Source organism: Antechinus flavipes, chromosome 3 (assembly GCF_016432865.1).
Source record: "Antechinus flavipes isolate AdamAnt ecotype Samford, QLD, Australia chromosome 3, AdamAnt_v2, whole genome shotgun sequence".
Lineage (NCBI taxonomy): Eukaryota > Metazoa > Chordata > Mammalia > Dasyuromorphia > Dasyuridae > Antechinus > Antechinus flavipes.
In genome coordinates this window covers 501,954,219-501,977,875 of record NC_067400.1, presented here as the reverse complement: position 1 = coordinate 501,977,875, position 23,657 = coordinate 501,954,219, and the positions used below count along the sequence as shown (strand labels likewise).

The 23,657-nt window shown below is 36.3% G+C and overlaps 1 protein-coding gene across 1 annotated transcript in view; it reads left to right on the top strand.

Moving 5' to 3' along the window:
* The first annotated feature begins 11,715 nt into the window (after positions 1-11,715).
* Positions 11,716-23,657, top strand: part of GUCY1A2 (guanylate cyclase 1 soluble subunit alpha 2) — a 423,060-nt gene continuing 411,118 nt past the window's right edge. Inside the window, exon 1 of the mRNA XM_051986919.1 lies at positions 11,716-12,016. Coding sequence (XP_051842879.1) covers positions 11,723-12,016 — 294 coding nt within the window. The 5' untranslated portion in view covers positions 11,716-11,722. The remainder of the gene's footprint in view (positions 12,017-23,657) is intronic.

Genomic DNA, 23,657 nt, shown 5'->3' with positions numbered 1-23,657 from the left:
CAAGTACCCTCTTTAGGAATATAAAATGAATAATTGATTAGCTGATGAAAGATCATATGAAGGGAATATGTATTTGACAATATTTGCATTAGGATGGGATGAGAAAATCATCTTAGCTGCAGTTTAGGAAAACTTTGTAATATTCTCTCTAAAATGTAATATTCTCTTGTTGGGGTTTTCTTGGGGTTCTCTGGGAACAGCCTTCGATTCAGTTTAGTAATCACTACAAGTGCAACCAGGGATTAAAGTCCAAATCCTTTATTGTCTATTTCCAAGTCTTGACTCCTTTCCTGTGGCCCATTTAGCTTTCTTATCATCCAGATCCTTTATTATCTCCTTCCTGGGGCTGGGAAGTTTTCTGGAGAGCCTTTCAGTCTGGCCTTGGTTCCCAGAGCTTGAGCTCCCACCTGCCTTCTCTGGCTTCTGAATCTCCCTAACTGAATTCTGGCTGAGGTTCCTAGCTTATATGCTCCACATGAGTATAAACCAATCATTATATCATTAGGAAACCATTATTTGTTGTAGGATTAAATCAATGCTAAACTAGATTTAATCATTGTATCCTCAATTCCACTTAGTACCTTATTTTAAGTTCTGGCCCATAACATCTCCTTGTAGGATTAAATTAATCACACTGAATCATGCTAAATTAGATAACTATTGTCTCTATCAATTTCACTGACTTAGCACCTTGTTTCAAGTTCTGGCCCATAACAAAACTTACCCCAGATAAGAACCTGAACAGTCAAAAAAATCTCCACAGGAAACTTCTTTAATGTTACCTTCATATTTCCTATGAGTTGTTAGTTTTATATCAAGTTTGGATATACGTACATTTCCTTATATACTGAACTTGTGAAGGAGCTAAGCTGTGGAAGTGCCTAACCAAATGTTAACAGTTTTCTTGACAGGGACTTGAAAAGGAATTAGAAAAAAAGCCAGTTTCTTTTTTTTTCTTTTTTTTTTTTTAAATTTTTTATTTAATAATTACATTATATTGACACTCGTTTCTGTTCCGATTTTTTTCCCCCTCCCTCCCTCCACCCCCTCCCCTAGATGGCAAGCAGTCCTTTATATGTTGGATATGTTGCAGTATATCCTAGATACAATATATGTTTGCAGAACCGAACAGTTCTCTTGTTGTGTAGGGAGAATTGGATTCAGAAGGTATAAATAATCCGGGAAGAAAAACAAAAATGCAGATAGTTTACATTCGTTTCCCAGTGTTCTTTCTTTGGGTGTAGCTTCTTTTGTCCGTCATTTATCAATTGAAACTCAGGTCTCTTTGTCAAAGAAATCCACTTCCATCAAAATATGTCCTCATACAATATCGTTGTCGAAGTGTATAATGATCTCCTGGTTCTGCTCATTTCACTTAGCATCAGTTCATGTAAGTCTCGCCAGTCCTCTCTGTATTCATCCTGCTGGTCATTTCTTACAGAACAATAATATTCCATAACATTCATATACCACAATTTGCCCAGCCATTCTCCAATTGATGGGCATCCATTCATTTTCCAGTTTCTAGCCACTACAAACAGGGCTGCTACAAACATTTTGGTACATACAGGTCCCTTTCCCTTCTTTAGTATTTCTTTGGGATATAAGCCCAATAGAAACACTGCTGGATCAAAGGGTATGCACAATTTGATAATTTTTTGGGCATAATTCCAGATTGCTCTCCAGAATGGTTGGATTCGTTCACAACTCCACCAACAATGCATTAGTGTCCCGGTTTTCCCGCATCCCCTCCAACATTCATCATTATTTTTTCCTGTCATCTTAGCCAATCTGACAGGTGTGTAGTGGTATCTCAGAGTTGTCTTAATTTGCATTTCTCTGATCAATAATGATTTGGAACACTCTTTCATATGAGTGGTAATAGTTTCAATCTCATCCTCTGAAAATTGTCTGTTCATATCCTTTGACCATTTATCAATTGGAGAATGGCTTGATTTCTTATAAATTTGAGTCAGTTCTCTATATATTTTGGAAATGAGGCCTTTATCAGAACCTTTAACTGTGAAAATGTTTTCCCAGTTTGTTGCTTCCCTTCTAATCTTGTTTGCATTAGTTTTATTTGTACAAAAGCTTTTTAATTTGATGTAATCGAAATTTTCTATTCTGTGATCAGTAATGGTCTCTAGTTCATCTTTGGTCACAAATTTCTTTCTCCTCCACAAGTCTGAGAGATAAACTATTCTATGTTCCTCTAATTTATTTATAGTCTCGTTCTTTATGCCTAGGTCATAGACCCATTTTGATCTTATCTTGGTATATGGTGTTAAGTGTGGGTCCATGCCTAATTTCTGCCATACTAATTTCCAATTATCCCAGCAGTTTTTATCAAATAATGAATTCTTTTCCCAGAAGTTAGGGGCTTTGGGTTTGTCAAACACTAGATTGCTATAATTGACTATTCTGTCTTGTGAGCCTAGCCTTTTCCACTGATCCACTAATCTATTTCTTAGCCAATACCAAATGGTTTTGGTGACTGCTGCTTTATAATATAATTTTAGATCAGGTACAGCTAGGCCACCTTCATTTGATTTTTTTTTCATTAATTCCCTTGAGATTCTCGACTTTTTATTGTTCCATATGAATTTTGTTGTTATTTTTTCTAGATCAATAAAATATTTTCTTGGAAGTCTGATTGGTATAGCACTAAATAAATAGATTAGTTTAGGGAGTATTGTCATCTTTATTATGTTCGCTCGGCCGATCCAAGAGCACTTAATATTTTTCCAATTATTTAAGTCTGACTTTATTTGTGTGGAGACTTTTTTATAATTTTGCTCATATAATTCCTGACTTTCCTTTGGTAGATAGATTCCCAAATATTTTATGGTATCAACAGTTATTCTGAATGGAATTTCTCTTTGTATCTCTTGCTGTTGGGTTTTGTTGGTGATGTATAAAAATGCTGAGGATTTATGGGGATTTATTTTGTAGCCAGCTACTTTGCTAAAATTATGAATTATTTCCAATAGCTTTTTGGTAGAATCTCTGGGGTTCTCTAGGTATACCATCATATCATCTGCAAAGAGTGATAGTTTGGTTTCCTCATTGCCTACTCTAATTCCTTTTATATCTTTCTCGACTCTTATTGCCGAGGCTAGTGTTTCTAATACGATATTAAATAATAATGGTGATAGTGGGCAACCTTGCTTCACTCCAGATCTTACTGGGAAAGGTTCCAGTTTTTCCCCATTGCATATGATGCTTACTGATGGTTTTAAATATATGCTCCTGACTATTTTAAGGAAAAGTCCATTTATTCCTATGCTCTCAAGTGTTTTTATTAGGAATGGATGTTGGATTTTATCAAATGCTTTTTCTGCATCTATTGAGATGATCATGTGGTTTTTGTTTGTTTGGTTATTGATATAGTCAATTATGCTAATAGTTTTCCTAATATTGAACCAGCCCTGCATTCCTGGTATAAATCCTACTTGGTCATAGTGTATTATCCTGGTGACAATTTTCTGTAATCTTTTTGCTAATATTTTATTTAAGATTTTAGCATCAATATTCATTAGGGAGATTGGTCTATAATTTTCTTTCTCTGTTTTCAGCCTACCTGGTTTAGGTATCAGTACCATATCTGTGTCATAAAAGGAGTTTGGTAGGACTCCTTCAATCCCTATTTTTTCAAATAGTTTATATAACATTGGAGTTAATTGTTCTTTAAATGTTTGGTAGAATTCACATGTAAATCCATCTGGTCCTGGGGATTTTTTCTTAGGGAGTTGATTGATAGTTTGTTCTATTTCTTTTTCTGAGATGGGACTGTTTAGGATATTTACTTCTTCCTCTGTTAGTTTGGGCAAGCTGTATTTTTGGAGGTATTTTTCTATTTCATTTAAGTTGTCGAATTTATTGGCATAAAGTTGGGCAAAGTAACTCCTAATTATTGCTCTAATTTCCTCTTCGTTAGTGGTGAGTTCTCCCTTTTCATTTTTAAGACTAACAATTTGATTTTCCTCTTTCCTTTTTTTAATCAGATTTACTAAGGGTTTGTCTATTTTGTTGGTTTTTTCATAGAACCAACTCTTAGTTTTATTAATCAATTCAATAGTTTTTTTACTTTCAATTTTATTGATCTCACCTTTTACTTTTAGAATTTCAAGTTTAGTGTTTGACTGGGGGTTTTTAATTTGTTCCTTTTCTAGCATTTTTAATTGCAAACCCAATTCATTGACCTTCTCTTTCTCTATTTTATACAAATAGGCCTCTAGAGATATGAAATTTCCCCTTATTACCGCTTTGGCTGCATCCCATACATTTTGGTATGATGTCTCATTATTATCGTTTTCTTGGGTGAAGTTATTAATTATGTCTGTGATTTGCTGTTTCACCCAATCATTCTTTAGTATGAGATTATTTAGTTTCCAATTATTTTTTGGTCTACTTCCCCCTGCTTTTTTGTTGAATGTAATTTTCATTGCATCGTGGTCTGAAAAGGATGCATTTACTATTTCTGCCTTACTACATTTGAGTTTGAGGTTTTTATGTCCTAATATATGGTCAATTTTTGTATAGGTTCCATGAACTGCTGAAAAGAAAGTGTATTCCTTTCTGTCTCCATTACATTTTCTCCAGAGATCTATCATATCTAACTTTTCTAGTATTCTATTTACCTCTTTGACTTCTTTCTTATTTATTTTGTGGTTTGATTTATCTAATTCTGAGAGTGCAAGGTTAAGATCTCCCACTATTATAGTTTTACTGTCTATTTCTTCTTGCAGCTCTCTTAGTTTCTCTTTTAAGAATTTAGATGCTACCCCACTTGGTGCATATATGTTTAATATAGATAGTGCTTCATTATCCATGCTACCCTTTAGCAAGATATAGTGTCCTTCCTTATCTCTTTTAATTAGGTCAATTTTTGCTTTAGCTTGATCTGAGATCAGGATGGCTACCCCTGCTTTTTTGTCTTCACCTGAAGCATAGTAGATTTTGCTCCAACCTTTTACCTTTAACCTGCATGTATCTCCCCGCTTCAGGTGTGTTTCCTGTAAACAACATATTGTAGGATTCTGGCTTTTAATCCATTCTGCTAACCGCTTCCTCTTTATGGGGGAGTTTACCCCATTCACGTTTATGGTTAGAATGACCAATTCTGTATTACTTGCCATCTTGTTAACCCCGGTTTATGCTTTCCTCCCTTCTTTCCCCTTTCCCCCCCTTCCAAGTATTAAGCTTGTGAGCACCCCTTGCTTCTCACAGCCCTCCCTTTTTAGTGTCCCTCCCCCCGCCTTAGAGTTTTTCCCCCTATCTTACCCCTTTCCCTCCCAGTTCCCGTATTCCCTTCCGCTTAGCTTATTCCTTCCCTTTCCACTTTTCCCTTCTCACTTTTCAATGAGATGGGAGAAGTTTCACCATAGATTGAATATGTCTTAAGATTTTTCACTTAAAGCCAATTCTGAAGGCAGTAAGATACCCACTATATTCATCCCCCTCCATTCTTTCTCTCAGATATAATAGGTTTCCTATGCCTCTTCATGAGATGTACTACCCCCACTTTACCCTTTTTCTGGTACAATGTCCTTTCCACATCAATTTCTAGAACAAGGTATACATGTATTCTTTATACATCTATATAGTCAAAATATAGTTCCCAAGATTAATCTTTACCTTTTTAGATTTCTCTTGAGTTCTATATTTGTAGATCAAACTTTTTGTTAAGTTCTGGTTTTTTCATCAGAAATAGATGAAATTCGCTTACTTCGTTGAATGTCCATCTTCTTCCCTGGAAAAAGATGCTCATTCTCGCTGGGTAAGTTATTTTTGGTTGCATACCAAGTTCCTTAGCCTTTCGGAATATCATATTCCAGGCCCTTCGATCTTTTAATGTGGATGCTGCCAGATCCTGGGTGATCCTTATTGTGGCTCCTTGATACTTGAATTGGGTTTTTCTAGCCGCTTGCAATATTTTTTCTTTCATCTGAGGGTTCTGGCATTTGGCCACTATATTCCTTGGTGTTTTGATTTTAGGATCCCTTTCAGTGGGTGATCGATGAATCCTTTCAATGTTTATTTTTTCCTCTGTTCCTATGACTTCTGGGCAGTTCTCTTTGATAATTTCCTGGAAGACAGTGTCCAGGCTCTTTTTTTCATCATGTTTTTCTGGGAGTCCAATGATTCTCAGATTGTCTCTCCTGGATCTGTTTTCCAGGTCTGTTGTCTTCCCCAGAAGGTATTTCACATTTTTCTCCATTGTTTGATTTTTTTGGATTTGCTTGACTGATTCTTCTTGTCTCCTCGAGTCATTCAATTCCACTTGTTCAATTCTGATTTTCAGTGAAGTATTCTCTTCACTCACTTTTTTAAAATCTTTCTCTAATTGTCCCATTGAGTTCTTTTGTTCTGTGGAATTTTTTTCCATTTCGCCAATTTTGTTTTTTAGAGAGCTGTTTTCTGTTTCCAGTTCACTAATCCTATTTTTCAAGGATTTTACTTCTTTATCCACTCTCTCTTTAACTTTCTCCAGGCTCTTTTGCCAAGCCTCCCTCTCCTTTTCCCAAGCCTCACTCTGCTTTCCCCATTTTTCTTCTAGCTCCCTTGTGAGAGCCTTTTTAATCACTTCTATGAGGTTCATCTGTGCTGAGGAACAGACAATCTCCTCCTTTGGGGAATCACCTGGGGACTGCCTGTTTTTAGTCTCCTCAGGATTTAGAGTCTGCTCTCTATCTGTGTAGAAGCTGTCAAGGGTTAAAGTCCTCTTCAGCTTCTTGCTCATTCTGTCTATTAATCAGGGACAAACTACCAAAGAAAAACAGAAAAAACTGGAGTCTTTCTTTGGGGGGGGGGCTGGGTGTGTTATCGAGCTTCCTCTACAGACTGCAGGGGGCAGCAGTGAGGCACTAGCAGGACTGTGCTGCGCCTGCGCTCTGAGATCCCAGAGCGTGCTGAGTCACTGAGGGGGGGGAAGGGGGGGGCGGCCAGGTCCTGAGAGACTCCAGCTGTTTGGGGTTGTATTCTTCAGCCCCGGTGTTTTTAGCTTCTCTGCTGGGCTGTTGACTTGCTGCCGGAGGAAAGTATCCAAACCTGTAGCGAAGCTCTCCCCGCAGAAACGGCTACGATCACTCTCCACCCCCTCTCCAGTCTGCTCCTGTGCCCTCACTGCCGCTGCCCGCCGCCTGCGCCCGATCTAAAACCGCCCCAGCCCTCCAGTAAGGACAGACCTTTCTTGGCGGATCTCAAGGATGGCTTCTCTTGGTAACTATTTGTGGGTTTTTTTCAGTCAAGCATTGATTCAGAGGCTTGTAATGAAGTGGATAGTGAGAGAAAGCGCGGAGCTTATGCAACTGTGAGCCTCCTCTCCGCCATCTTAACCGGAAGTCCCGCCAGTTTCATAATATAAAAAATTCTGGCCAAGGAATAATAGCAGTTTTTATTTAAAGCTGATAAAACAGATCAATTTCCTTCATACAAAACTAGAGCAATGTTTCTCTTTTAGAGGAGGAATGATCACCATTTTTAATAAGGTGAGAAAGGACTGTTTTCCAAGACAGTTCTTCCCAAATGAGGAGATGATCAGGAAGAACAATGAATGGCAAGGAAAATATTCTGGATTCTAATTCAGCCATTTCTACTAAATAGATATGGAACTTTTATCAAGTTGTTCAGACTTTCAATTGTCAGTTTCTGCAACCGTGAAATGAGGGTTCAATATATAAGTTCTAAATGTTATCAAATTTTAAGTAGATATTTAGATAATCATCAAAAGACAGGTTGGCATAGGAGAGAGAGAACTTGGTCTTGAAGTTAGAAATGTCTGAAGTCAAGTTGGCCTCTTTACCATATTTGCTGTATAACCCTGGAAAACCTGTAAGGTTTTAGGCAACTTTCTAAGACTGTAAATTGCCAAAATGGTGCAGACCTGGACCTGCATTAATGAGACAGTTACTCACTGACATTTTCTAGATTAATGTAGCTAGATATCCATTGAGACAGTAGGGAAGTCAGTTCCAGTTTTTCCATTTTTAATGCAGGACAGTGTTTCAAGGAATAGTTTTCTTTCGCTTTTATTACAATAAACTCCAATAAGTTCAGAGCCTACTGAAGTAGTGAATGATTTTCTGTTTGTGTGGGTTTAAGTAAGTTATATCTATATTTATATCTATGTATCTACCTATCTATCTAAAACTAGAATCCAGGATATTAATTCACTCAGTCTTTTGATTTATTGATAAGTTTTTTTTATTTGCTTCTAGTGTTTTGACTCTTTTTCCTATTTTCACATATTATAGAAAAATTTACTACAAGTGATGAAAATTTGAAAATATTTCATCAAGTCCTATTTCACAGTCTTCCTTCAATTATGATCTGTTAACTATGCACATCAACAGGATTATACAAGAAAACAACAGGAGCTATGTTTATCTTCCACAGTTCTTCATATATTTGCAATCAGAAATAATCAAAAAATTTACTTTTCTGGTAAAGTATATAATAGTAACAGCAAATAATTTGACTTTATCCCCTTAAAAGTTTTGATTTAGCTGGTTTGTGTATGTGCACATATACATATTACTCACAGGTTCAGAGTTATTGTTGACAACAAACTTACCCTGAAGAGAAAGATTAGTTACTTAGAACTTCTGCAATGATTAGAAACATGTTAAATTCATGACATTCCACTTAGTGATTTTGACTTTGAGAAAAACACTAAGATGATTAATTAAAGAGTCCCAGTTTTCATTTTAACCATAAGGTCAATAACCATTGTCATGCTGTATCATTTGTGTCCAAAAATAATCCACTGAATAAATGTGGAAGGCACAGCCTTTCTATGTGAGTATAAGATAACATGACAATTGAAGTTCATCGCTCAGAATAAAAAAGGCAATTAAGGCCTGCAGGCTGCTGTGTTCCAGATGATATAGCACAGCAAGAAAATTCAACACTTTCCTAAAGTTGGCATTTTACTCTCTACTGAGGTTTTTTCAAGGCATCTATTTGCAACTATTCAGCAAAGACAAAACCTGCAAACATTTTAAAATTTATATTGGTGCCTATTCTAACCATAGAAAAATATAGTTTATGCATGACTTTCATTGGAAATAGCACAAAATTAATTGAAAATAAAGTATATAGCAGTATCATAATTTAATTCAACTCTACTTTTAAATTTGAAAAGGGTGAACTTAGGAAAATTATTTCCCCACATTTAGTTCAAGACGTAGTATATCAGAGAGCAGTTGAGGTCTTATGGAAGGAACAAGAATAAGACAACCCAGGTTGGAGTCCTTGTCTTGCCATCTGCTGATTGTGTAGCTTTGGAAATGTCACTTTTAGCATCCTAGTTTTCTTTGTCTGAAAAATGGAAATAATAATACTTGCATTAATTAGCTGACAGGACCAAATAAGATGTATGCAAATACATTGCAAGCTCCAAAAAAAATATATGAATATGAGTTATTATTGGCAAAGTCAGGAAAATAATTTTGTTTGCCAGACATGGTAAAGCAAATTTTTTCTTTTTAATCCATAACACTTATTTCCGGGGCTTCTGATGGGGCTTTCTTCTCCTTGTTGCTGTTAAGATAGTTGTCCCACCTGCTGCACTCTTCATGGAGGACACTCACTTATTTGACTGTAGTGGAGAATACTTTTCTTCACAATCACCCCGATCAAGGTCAAAGTAGGTCGATGTTTTTCAGGGAGAAATGGAAAGCAACATTGAGCAGGTGCTTATTAGCAGTGCTTGTTAACAATGACAAGAAAGTTTCAAGGGAAATGAGTACATAACCAAGTGCCCAGTGATCAAACAGCAGTGAAGACATTATCATTCTGTGTTACATTTACTGGAAATGCAAAGAAATTTTACCTGAGGAGTTAAAAAAAAAAAAGGTGAGTGACCAAAAAGCTCTACCTTCCTGGCCTCTCTTTCCTTTCTCCCACCTAGGAGTCAGTGAACATTATGGAGCTGTGTTCTATCTTTTCTCAGTGGCCAAGGAAATCTGAGGCAGGTAGAAAATGGAGCTGTCCAGCACTTGTTCAGAGTGTGAGAGTCCCTGTAACAGTTTCAGAGCTCTTTCCCTAAAGAATCTTGCCATCTAAGTTTAGGGCCCAGGTTTTGGCTCCATACCTATCCGGCTCTCCCTCCAGCAAGACGAAGCACTGATTGTGGAACAGTCTAATCCCTAGCACAGATCCTTGGCAAGAGTTGTACCAAAATTTCCTTCTTCCTTGTCCTGGGCTCCACAATTTTAGGGGCGACAGGTGACTACTGGGGATATGGAAGAATCTTAAAGTGAAAAACAGCTTTTCCTTCTGCTTCTGCTTTCACCTGTTAAGTGTGGCAGCAAGATCCGAGAAAGATGCAATCAAATGTCCACTCACTTCCAAACCAATCTTGTCTCCATCTAACTTTAATCACACACTAAATATTCCTTTTCTTGCCCCAAGAAAGTGTTTTCCTTGTGTTTTTTCAGATTCTCACACTCAATTCGAGGGATTTCGTTCCTGAGGGCTTTCTTTCTGACGTTTTGAAATGGAGGGGATGGAAGTGGGGTTGTCAGAGGTTTGCTCCAGTGTTCCACCTAGTCTATCTCCATTTTATCCTCAATTCTTCCTACCCCGCTTCACCGCCCCATTACTTCTTTCTATGCCCTTTACAAGAGTTAACTCTACTCCCGGAAAGTCTCTCCTAAGTAGGAATCCAGAGATTTTAAAATAGTATAGTCAAGAGTAAATTGTCTGTGAGGTCGTTTTGTATCCCTTTTATCTTGAGGTCTGCACCCCACCCCCTAGTATCCCTAGTCTCAGCCTATCCAGCTGGGAGGGAAAAGGAGGAAAGCAGAGTTAAACACCGGGGGGTTGGGGCGGCGGGGAGGGGAGAGCGTCCTCTTTGCTTCTGAAATGTGGCGACAAGCTAGGAAAGACTCCAAATGAGTCTGATGGCGACACGTGATACCATTGGAAGGAGGGGGGAGAGAGAAGAAGGGAGGGATGGGGGTGGGGAATGGAGGAGGAGGAGGAGGAAGAGGAGGAGGAGGAGGAGAAAGAGGAGATGATAAAAAGAGAAGGAAGGGGGAGAGTGAGAAGAGAGAAGGGAGGAGAAAGAAGAAAAAGACTGGAAAGGAGATTGAGAAAAAAGGAAGACAGAGAGGTAGCAGAAGCGTCTGCTTTTAAAATCACAAGGTCCCCCAACCTCCTCCCGCCCCTTCTCTCACACACGCACACATACACAGGAGCGCGCGCATACACACACACACACACACACACACACACACACACACACACACACACTCACCCACCGCCCTCCCGCCCGCCCCCCTCCCCCAGAGCGCAGCAGCAACCGGGGTAGAAGATGCGCTGAGGCTAGAGGCAGCAGCAGCGGTGGTGGCGGCAGCGGGAAGCAGGGAAGGAGGTGGGAGCAGGCGGAAAGCCCAGCTCCGGCACCCGCCACCACAGTCAGAGCCGAGGTACTACTGAGCTACCGGAAAGGAGAAGGTGACCAGGGCTCCTGAAGTTCCCGCCATGAGCTGCCGATTTGCGGGGCTCTGCAGCCCCTGGAGTTCCTACTCATCTGAGCCCGCTGGTACCTCGGCGCGGCCACGGCACATCTAGTTCTGTCAACCAGGTTCGCGGTCCCCAGCGCCACCAGGCGCCTTAGCCGCCGCCACTGCCACCGGCGCCTCAGCTGCTGCGCTCCCGACACTCTTCTGTACAGCGCCTTGGCCATCGCCGCAGAGGCAGAAGCAGAAGCAGCATGTCTCGAAGAAAGATTTCTTCCGAGTCCTTCAGCTCCTTGGGATCGGACTATCTGGAGACCAGCCCAGAGGAGGAGAGCGAATGTCCCTTGTCCAAGCTCTGTTGGAATGGCAGCCGGAGCCCTCCCGGCCCTCAGGAGCCGGATGCAGTCGCTACAGCCACGGCTGCCACGGTCACTGCCACGGCTACAGCCACTGCCACAGCGACCGCAGGGGCTAGGCGTGCACAGCGCCGGAGACGGGTCAACCTGGATTCTCTGGGTGAAAGCATCAGCCGCCTGACGGCGCCCACGGTGAGCGCCTGGCAGCAGAGGGGTGGGGGCGGGGGAAAGGGAGGGAGGTGGGCACAGGGGAAGTGGGGAAAGTTGGCTGGGGCGGGGGTCAGGGTGGATGCAGCACTATGGGACAAACTTGGCCACTGGAGGGGGCAGCGGGACCTTTCATCCTGAAGTACTTTTGCTTTGCTTTCCATCTCTCTCAATTTAAAAGCTTCTAATTTTGAAAAGATGGAATGATAGAAATTCGGGGAACATGATCATTGTTTTCTTGTCTCTCATTAAGCTCTTGGGCTGCTCTTATTTGCAACCCTTTTGAAATTTGTTACCTAAAGAGTTTGGTGCCCCTGTTCTTCACACCCTGCTACCTCTCTAACATTCCAGGACTTCTGCTTTATCAACCCTTAAACTTTATGAGCTTTTCCTTAACTATTCCTTCATCAAAGTCTTCTTACTCCATTACTCACTTAATTTCCCTATTGTTAAACATTCTTTTGTTAATATATCCACTATTAAACATCCTTCTCCAGAAAATCATTTTATTATTCTTTACCATCCTATCTGTCAGTAGATTAATCTTCTCTTTTCTGAATCTCACACCTATTATTCAAGCTGTTTTATTTTCCCAGGTTGTCACTGACTTCTCCCCAAATTACTTTAAGGAGTTGCTTCTTCTTCTGGAAATCTCTTATTAACTTATCTATAAGTCTGCCCACCTTCATAGCTCTCATTTAGTTGGAGACTCAATGATAGATCTTTCTCACTCCTTGTTGGTCTCATTTCTGGTAATCTCCCAAATTTTTCTGATTATTTTTATGTCATCTCTCTCCCTTCATTCCACTTTCATTCTTATATCTTTTCCTCATGTCTCTCTGGATATGTCCTATATCTCCCTATTTTCAGATTCCTCTATCTTCCATCTCAAATTAACATCATATTCTTCCTGGTCTCTGAAATCATTAAAAACATCTATTCCGTTTTATGAAGAATCTTCTTCCTGGTCAGGGTCCTTTTCTTTCTGAGTTTACCAGCTCTTATCCATACTTTCTTATTGGCAAATAACTCTAGATCATTGTCTAGATAACAAAACCTCCTGAATTATATAGTTTTTCTTAGTGTATCCACTCCTTAAACACCCACTCTAATGCAGCAAGGCAGAGAGAGAGAGAGAGAGAGAGAGAGAGAGAGAGAGAGAGAGAGAGAAACAACCCCATTCTGTGTTTCCTTGAGTTTCCCAGTGCTCTACTGAGTCTCTCCTCTCTTTTTCTCCCTAATATTTGCTTGTTTGTCACCGTGGCCTTGTGCACAGACCAGCCTTCTGACTGAAAAAGAACTTTTCCTTGCTGTCCAAATACTTGCAGTTGCTTTAGAAGTCACCTGAGTGCCCATAATAAGCCTGAAAACTACATACATATACAATTTGGCTTAATTTAAGTCCTGTGGGGAGGGTGGGGAACTGTGGGATTTGGATAATTGATGTGGTGCAGCAGAGTATTGAGGAATCAGGGTTTCAGAGTCTAGATTAGTCTGGAGTCCAGGAGCTTCTAGTAATTCATTATAGAACTCCAAACAAGGGGAAATAATAAAGAACTATTAGAAACTTTTATTTAAAATCTATGAAAATGCTTCCCCTCCTTCCCCTTTATTTTTCTTTCTCTTAATTTAACTAATTTCCACTTCTGAAAGGAAAAGCTCAGACATAAAATCTAAGCAAGGTTATTTTCTTCTCCAGAATGGATTGAATGAAATAAGTGTACAATTCTCAAATAGGAACATCAGCTTAGTAGTGCACAGCCTTGGGGGGCGATATTAGGTCACAAATCAAAAGTGGAAGCCCAGAGAAAAGAGCTTAAGACACACAGATAGCAACATGTACTCCTGTGATTTATGCCAATACAAGGAGGAGAACAAGAAAAACATTTTTTTAAATACACTCTTCATAGCAGAAGTTTTAAATTTCCACAAAAGAAATAGATTTTTGATACAGTGATTTTACTGTCATTTGGATTAAGATAAATGTTTGACTTGATTCAAAAGCATTTTACCTCTACAGTTATCCCAGATGGCCTAGGAAGAAGGAATTTACAAAAGACTCAAAAGTAAGCCAAGACACTCTTACCTAAAACCAATCAAACAATTTCTTTGGAGTATGGAGAAATCAAATATTTAACAGATGAATGAGAACCAATGGGAATCTTTAGAATTCATTATTCACTGACTTTCATTGATGCCAATGTAAATATATGTACCAAATAGGAAAACTTTAGTATCAGGAATGTTTTTAAAATGCAGCTTTTTAACAAGATCTGTATGACTATTTCATTAATGATTTAGTTTTGTTTGTGTTAGCAGATGTTTAGCAGCCATTTAGTCTCATTTGGAACATTAAGTCCTTTTGAATAATGGCCTAATCAGTATTAGTTGGTTAAAGGTGTCCCCACCAGAGTCATTGAAGTTCAGTCATTGAATAAATGAGGTTTTGAATCTACTTTGATTTTGCTACTCATGGTCCTCTATTCCCTTGCTCTGCAAGATGGAATGCATTGCTCCAAAAAGTTCTATTGGAGGTGTTAATGAAAAAATCATACAACAATTTCATTTTCCGACTCAGCCAAAAAACAGGATCTCTCTGAGAGGCTCATAGAAATCCCAGGCATTTTCTTTTTCTTGCAACTGAGTATTCCAATACTTCTGAATAATACTGATAACCATCTTACTTTTACTTTTGGATTTATACTAGGGATTAATGTGGTGGCACTGTTGGCCACATCCTATGCTATGTTTTGAAATGATTGGTGATGGGCTCTGATAACTCTTTTCTTTCTCTAACAGATCCATACTGAAGAAAGCAAGTAGGTAAAAGGAGATGAGTTTAATTAGGATATAAGATAATTGAAAGTGGTTAATATTAGTAAATGATTCAGCAACATTTAATTTTTATTCCCAGGAGAGAATCTTGTAGATTTTTCACAGAAGATATTTTAGTAGCTTAGATTTTTATAACACTTTCCAGTTTTCCAAGTGTTTTCCCATTCTTGATTTCTTTGCCCTTTTGTGCTTGATCAATCAGTTATCTCCAGTTTATGGATGAACAAACTGAACTGATCACAGTCATCTTGTTATTACTAATATATCATTGTGTAGTGGAAAGAGCACTGTTCTTGCAGTCAGGAAGACAGTGTCAATTGCTAGCTCTTTCATTTACTTGCTATGTGAGTACTGAATTCACCAATCCTCTCCAAACCTTAGTTTCCTCATCTATTAAATGAAGACAATATTATCTGTAGTCTCTAACTCAAGGTACTTTTGAGAGACTCATCTATAATTGTGTATGTGTATGTGTATAATTGTGTAGTCATTGTTATTTAATTGATTAGATAAACATTCAAAGGCAGCACAATCTTTTTATAATATAAACAGCGTTTTGAATTATTAAAGAGGTAGTCATAATTAGCACAGGAAAAATATCTGCTCTATAGTGGGCAATGGTTCTGTAGAATGATCTTAATAGATAATTGATAATATAATTTTGAGATGATTTGAGAAAAGATTGCCACATTGGCATGCTAATTAATACATTTCCTATTCATCTAGAAAATTGGTAGGCAAGTATATTATCCTCATTTTGTAGAGGAAGAAATTGAGGCACTGCGGAGTTAAATAATTTCTCCAAGGTACACAAGTAACTCATGATGGATCCAGGTCTTCTAGCTCTTTGTCTTACATCATAAGTGTATCTTCCATTAAAAATATAGTTACTCAGTTATTTCAAGGTTTAAGATTTTGTCTATTTCATTTTAAGGGAAACTCCCTTGAAGAAGTTCATGAAAAGAAAGGTGGCACAGTGGATTGAGTACTAGATTTGGGGTTAGAAAGGCTTCAGTTTAAATGAAGTCTCCAACACTGTGTGATTCTGGACAAATTTCTGAGGGTCTGTCTGCTTCAGTTTGTTTTGTAAAATAAGGATAAAAATAGCATCTAACTTTCACGATTATAGTGAAGATAAAAATAAGAAAATATTTGTAAAATAATTTGAAAACCTTAAAGCAATCTATAAATTCTAGTGATAATGATGATGAAAAACCCTATAGTTGTATAAGTAACCTTCTATACTTGGTTTATCATGATTCCTTGGGGCACAGATATTATCATTACCATCTTTGCCATCATCGTTCCCATAAAAAAATCCTACAGGACTGAATTAAAAATGAAAACTGAATTAGAAGTTATTTAATTTGAAATAATTTAATACTTAGGAACACATATGGAGAAACAGCTGGGCTTTTCACATCTAGAGTGAATTTAGTAACTCATTTATTCTCAATTTTTTTTCTTTACAACTTAAGGAACTTTGAACATTGGCATTAGTCATAAGTTTTAGGTCTGCCCTACAGGGTCAGCTGGCTACTGAGAGATATTCCATGAGATCAGAAAAGGTTTATTAGGCACTCCTTGCAAGACAAAAACTTATAGTACTTTTGGTATAATACTGCCTAAAGCAGAGGGATTTGGGAATCATCAGTGAAAAGATCTGCAGAAATAGAAGTATCATAAAAGGAAGATTGGCAGGTTGAGCAGGACAAAGAAAGAAGGAAAGATGAAAGGGAATTAGTATTGAAGGAGCAAAAGTCTTCAGCAGTTAGAAAAAGCCAGTTGCATTTAGTCAAAAATGGAAGGAAGGAATAAATAAGATCATATTTAGCCTCTCTTAATAGGAGGTATGAATAGATTAGCACCACCTGGAAAAGTAATATAACAAGCATAAAAGTAATGAAAAAGTAACTTTAAAAGCACATATTTGCTTATTTTAATGCATATTTAGAGTAAATCCAGTTTGAATTTTGCTATTTTGAATGTGGAATTTGATACCTAATTTCAGCAAGAGAATTGTTACACTTTGAAAATTTGGATAAGTTCTATTTTGATGGATCATAGGTTTTTGGTTTTGTACATGTTGGAAGATATATTTCTAATATACACAAACATTATCTATCTATCATCACTTGCTATAGTGATACTAAAAGTTATTGAATTTTATTAATTTAAGTCAATCATATTTGAACATCTTTAAATCATTAATTTCTTTTGATGTTTTTGAAAATGTACTTATTTAGCTATTTACTATTAAGATTTACAGAATGTTAAAATCAATCAAAACCATACACTCTATGTATACACATATATAAATATATCTGTATATACACACACATATATATATAAACACATTCGAGACATACATGTACAGAAATATACTACATTTTAGATGGCATTGTGTTTCTATCAATTAACAAATTAACAATTGAATACTTTTTTACTACATTGTCTATTGCTATTATTTTTTAAAGGTTCAGATTCAAATATTCCCATCAAGTTACTGAAAAATAAACAAACTCATAAAAATAATTTCCACATTTTCTTTCTTAAAAATAATCAGGTATAGACATTTTGAAGAATGGATGTATTTTTAAAATAGCACAATACTGAATAAACAGACAGAAAAAAAGGAAATTGCTTACTTAAACTGCTTTATTACTCACAAATTTTTTTGTTATATACAAAATATCATCTATTTATGTTCAGGAAATCCTAAATTGTGAAAAGAAACAATTACCTAGATTGATGTTATATGTATTTTACATAAGTGTGCTATCCTGTGTAAGTATTTTGCTATTAGATTAATTGTTAAGCCTTTGTCCAGATGATTAACTTTGACATTGGAAAATGATATAAATTAAATGATCATTAGTTAGTATAAAGAAATGAGACGAATACATATTTTCTGCTTGCAGCATATAATTTATCTGCTTTGAAGGATTATGAGATGTGTGAGAAGAACATTTGTTCCATTATGTATTTTTTCTTTAAATCTTTATTGTCTATTGTCATTTTTCATATTTGTTTTAGGATTACTGCCCATGTATATACACATGCATGCATATATATTTGTATATATATACATGTGCCACACACAATATTCTAAAAATTTTTTGAATTATCAAAACTCAAAACTGTACCAAAACTTTTAGGACAATATATGCTGTTATATAAATATTTATATACTCATATATACATATCTGTATACACACATGGATACATAGAATCATATCTTTTTAATACTGATGTATAATGTATATGGAGATGTTACATGAAGATGAAAGAAAAATAAAAAAAAAAAACTTAAAGGATTTTTTTGTTGTTGAATACTTTAATAGGATTGTAGTCTCACTATTATGGATAACCCTGCAACAAAACACATTGCAATTCATCTATGCCATACTGTCTCATCCTGTGTAAAAGTTGTCCATATCAAACCAGAAGTCCTCTCCATGATTTGACTCAGTAGTTCAGAAGTATTACTTTACACCTCTAGATATTGTATAGATATCAGAGAAGCATATCAGCTCTCTATGCAATCATCATCCTTTACTACTGCTATATTATTTCCCCATTAGTAAAAATATTAAAAAGATGATCCTGAGTTTCAGGGAAAAGTTTAGGGATATTAAAAGTATTTTTCAATTCCTCAAAGGTAATCCAGTCTACTCTCTGTTCTCTCCTATTCAACTCTATGTCCAATTTGTTATCTCTCCTTAGTCAGTGCCTGTCAAAGATCTATATGCTCTTGTTCCAGCTCTATGAGACATCAATACAATGTAGACCATTTTCTGAATAGCATTCTTTTTTGACTTAGTTTTTCCTGTGTAGATAGTTACCTTTAACTTTTTTGTCATACAAGAGATCTCATTAGAATCCTCTATAATGCCCTGAAGTTGCTGTAATCAGTATGTTGTGTTCTTCAATTAGGAGCCTTTCTTTGTATCTCTAGTACTTAGTACAGTGTCAGTAAGCACTTTATAAATGCTTCTTTACTGACGGTGGCTGAGGAGAATCTAAAAGACCTCATCATTTGTAAGGGATTATCCTTCCATTTGTACTCTGTTCTGGACACGCTCCATGAGAATAGCAAATATCTTTGGCAAATTTTTTGAATGTGGCAGTAAAATAGTTGCTTTTTCTGAAGGAGTATATTGCCCACTGTATATCTTTAAAGAGCTTTAATCATTCCTATTGGAATTATACACACATTTAGGAGCAATTTAAACATCATGTATTCCAGTACTAAGCTGTGAGAATATTTTTAGGTGCAACATGTGGCTGCCATATGGATTTCAGTTTTTTCCTCAGTTTTTGTAGGAAGTGTGATCTAGAGATTCAGCCCAAACCTTTAAGTTTCCACTTGAGAACCTTTGCTCTAACCTTGATTTTTATAGCAAAGCTTATTATCTTCACATTATTAAAGAAGTTTATTTAGTTTTACTTTTTATTTTTGCCCCTTTTATGATATGTTTGGTTATGTCAAATACAGTATTTAGATTTGCATTCACATGACAGGAGGCATGCTCAAATGCTTAGGCCTGTTTTTTTAAGTGTTTTTCATTTTTTTTTAATTATAGCTTTTTATTTATAAGATATATGCATGGGTAATTTTTCAGCATTGACAATTGCAAAACCTTTTGTTCCAACTTTTCCCCTATTTCCCCCCACACCTTCCCCCAGATGGCAGGTTGACCAATACATGTTAAATTTGCTTAAGTATAAGTTAAATACAATATATGTAAACAGTTATTTTGCTGTACAGAAAGAATCGAATTGTGAAATAATGTACAATTAGCCTGTGAAGGAAATAAAAAATGCAGGTAGACAAAAATAGAGGGTTGGGAATTTTATGTAATGGTTCATAGTCATCTCCCAGAGTTCTTTTGCTGGGTTAGCTGGTTCAGTTCATTACTATTCTATTGGAACTGATTTGGTTTATCTCATTGTTGAAGATGTCCATGTCCATCAGAATTGACCATCATATAGTATTGTTGTTGAAGTGTTTAATAATCTCCTGGTTCTGCTCATTTCACTAAGCATCAGTTCATGTAAGTCTCTCCAGGCCTTTTTGAAATTATCCTGCTGGTCATTTCTTACAGAACAATAATATTCCATAGTATTCATATATCACAATTTATTCAGCCATTCTCCAATTGATGGACATTCACTTAGTTTACAGTTTCTGGCCACAAAAGAGGTCTGCCACAAACATTCTTGCACATACAGGTCTTAGGTCTGTTTTGACTTTATATCAAGAATTTTTGAATAGAATTTCAGAATAAAGTTTTTTTTTAAATAAATAATAAATAAACTAAATAGTATCTTTTTCCTATTGGTCTTGAAGAACAGTCTCTTTATATTTATTATATCTTGTAAATGGAATGTAAAATACTTAGGCATCATAATGAGCTTAATATACCCATCTGGATGACTCATATCTAATATAACTTGGCTGAGGTAAAAGATAATCAAAGAGAGAAATCTTTGTTAGGAACAGATCCATGTGGATTACAAAGACTTTCCTCAAATGACTGGGTTAGCAGATCTAGGATTATGAAGTGTAAATTCAACCATTATAAAACCAACAAGAAGACTGGGTGATTCAGTTTCTATCCCTGTCTGATTGATAAATTTTCTAGGGGCCTGTGTTTTATTAACCATAACATGAGCAGATGTATACATTTAAAATTTTGATAATCAGTTTGCTCTGTGGATTGGCACAGCTTTTTCCCTATTCACACTAAGATTTGTTGCTACTTACACTCATGCAACAACAATTTTTGGTTAATGGGACCAGGTAGGGAGAAAAGAAGGCAAAGTAAAAGAAGTGATGGATAGAGTGGGAAAAGCAGTAGATATACATAATCAGAAGAGACCACTTTCCTTTATTTTTAGGGTAGTGGGAGGTTCCACTCATTTGCTGCTGTGCCCTTCCATTGAGGAGTCACATAGTTCGCTCTTTTTTTTTAAAGGGGTATGTAGAAACAAAGGTTTATTTTGAATAGCCTAGATGCTGTTTGAATAACCTGGATCCTGTTGTAAGGTTACCTATGGTTATATCCTCAAGCCAAACTCCATAGTAAGCACTTGAGTTTTGACTGACTGTCCCCTCTTTGATCAAAAAGTGTGAGATGGCATCGACAAGTCCCACAGCATATTTTTCATTCTCTTTTTTTTTTCATGCCTATGCTTTTCCCCATAGGGTGCAGAAACTATTTGGGATCAGGAACTGTTTCTTTTTTGTCTTTGCATCTCTCCTGCCTAGGACAATCCTTGAACATAGCAGAATTTCTTAAAACCTTATTGGATTGAATTAAAAAAAAAAACAGACTTCAAGTTTGTTAATTGTCAAATATATGTAAGATTAAAATAGTTTTTATAAATAATTTATTATGTAATTAGTAATTATTTCATTTCCCCCCCCCACAATAATCCCTCATAGAAGGTAATTCAGATGCTGTTATCGTCATTTTTATAAATAAGAACACTTTTAATCAATGGATTTAATTAACTTTTCAATGATCCAATGACTAATCTATACTAATAAATAGCAGATATAGGCCTAACATGTGTCTTTGGATTTTAAAATCAGTCATTTTCTCACTATCCTGAACAGTTCCTTAGCCTAGGGAATTCTCTTGACCTCTTGCAGTTCTTATCCATAAATGTGAATACCAATACTCTCACAAGTATACAAACCACCTCACAATATTTCAGTGAGAGCTAAATGCAATAAAGAATGTAGAGTACTTTGGAGCAGTAAAGCACTTTTCCAGTATCAGCTATTATTAGTGTTATCATTCTAAACTTTAAAGATCTATAATTTCAGCAATGTATATATTTCCTCTACTAATGCAAATAGTAAACCTTCTGTGAAATATTAGAGGATCATTTTCAGAATTTTTAAAAATTTTATTTTAATAGTATGTTATTTTTTAAATTACATATACAGATGGTTTTCAACTTTTATTTTTGTAAGATTTTGAATTCTAAATTTTTTTCTCCCTTCCTCTCTTACCTCTCCCCTCCCTTGTACTAACAGGCAATCTGATATAGGTTATATATGTATACTCATTTTTAGCATATTTCCATTTGAGTCATGTTGGAAAAGAAAAATCATCACAAAAGGGAAAAACCACAAGAAAAGAAAAACAAAAGGCTAAAAATATGTTTCAATTTGCATTCAGTCTTATAGTTCTTCCTCTGGATGAAGTTGACATTTTCCATCCAAAGTTTATTGGAATTACCTTAAATCATTAAATTGTGGGAAAAGCTAAGTCTATCATAGTTAACCATCACACACTCTTTCTGTTGCTGTGAACAATGTTCTGGTTGTGCTCACTTCACTCAGCATCAGTTCATGTTAAGTCTTTCCAGTTTTTTTTTTGAAATCAGTCTGTTTAACATTTCTTATAGAACAACAGTATTACATTTGTATTATTAGATGGTCTTTAAGAATTACTTGATCAATTGATTTATCACCAATAGCCAACTTGCTACTGTTTTTCCAGATTTATCAACTTTAGTCCTTTGACATTAACATAGTGTCCTTTAATGGGTAAATGCTAGAAGTCTGTCTAATTTTGGGCCTATCAGGCCTCTTGTAGCTTGATTTGAAGAGTCAGGGCTACCTGGCTAGTGGCTAACACTGTTAGGAAGCATTGAGGTAGAAGTTTAGAAAAAGATTAATGATAATAATTCAATCTTAATAAACAGTATGATAAAGTGGAAGGAATATTGTGGTTGGAGCCTTAGACAATGGGTTCAAAACCTCCCTCTGACACTTACTAGCTGAGTAACTGTGGGCAAGTCACTTCTGAGTCTCAAGCAAACCATTAAGGGTTCTAACAGAAAACAATCTGGCACAGAGAAGGTACTTAATAAATGTTTATTCATTGATTTATTTAGCAAGTTGTTAATGGGTTGTGATCTGCATTAGTATTAGAGAGCCCACAGGAAAAGTCCTTCAGTGTGATGAAATAACAGATTTCTTAGTATTAATATTATTTATTAATAATAACTAATTTTCAATATATCCTGAATTCTACATTAGAGAATGTAAGCTCCTTGAGGGGAGGGATTTTGTGTCCTCAGTACTTATTCTGTCTTTAGGATAAAATTCATATTCCTCAATTTGGTATTAAAACTCTATACAATCACCTCCAGACTGTTTCCCAAGTACATACACACTCCTCTTTACCTACTCCATGGTCCAATCAAATGGATTTGCTTGCAATTCCTTTTTTTTATAACAAAAGCTTTTTAGTTTTCAAAATACATGTAAAGAAAGTTTTCAATATTCACCCTTGCAAAATTGTGTTAAAATTTTCTCCTTCCCTTCCCTGTTCCTCCTTCCCCTTGTCATTAAGTAATCCTATATAGGTTAAACATGTGCAATTCTTCTAAACATTTTCCCACATTTATCATGCTGTATAAGAAAAATCAGATCCAAGGGAGAAAATGAGAAAGAAAAAAATGGGCATTGCTTGCAATTCCTGCATATCCCTCCATCTTTCTTCCTTTGTACAGATTGTTCCCATGCCTAGGGGACTTCTCTCTCCTCTATGAATTACAACACTTAGTTCTGATCAAAACTCAGCTTAAGTGTCACCTTCCATATAATCTTAAACTGCTAGTTTACTTCTTTCTCCACAACCTCTGGCAAATTAAATTTTATTTATCATTATTATTATTAGTTTTATGATACCTGTGACTTCACTGGTATGATAAGCTCTCAAGTAAGAGACTCCCACTTTCAATGCAGATAACCTTGTAGTTACTT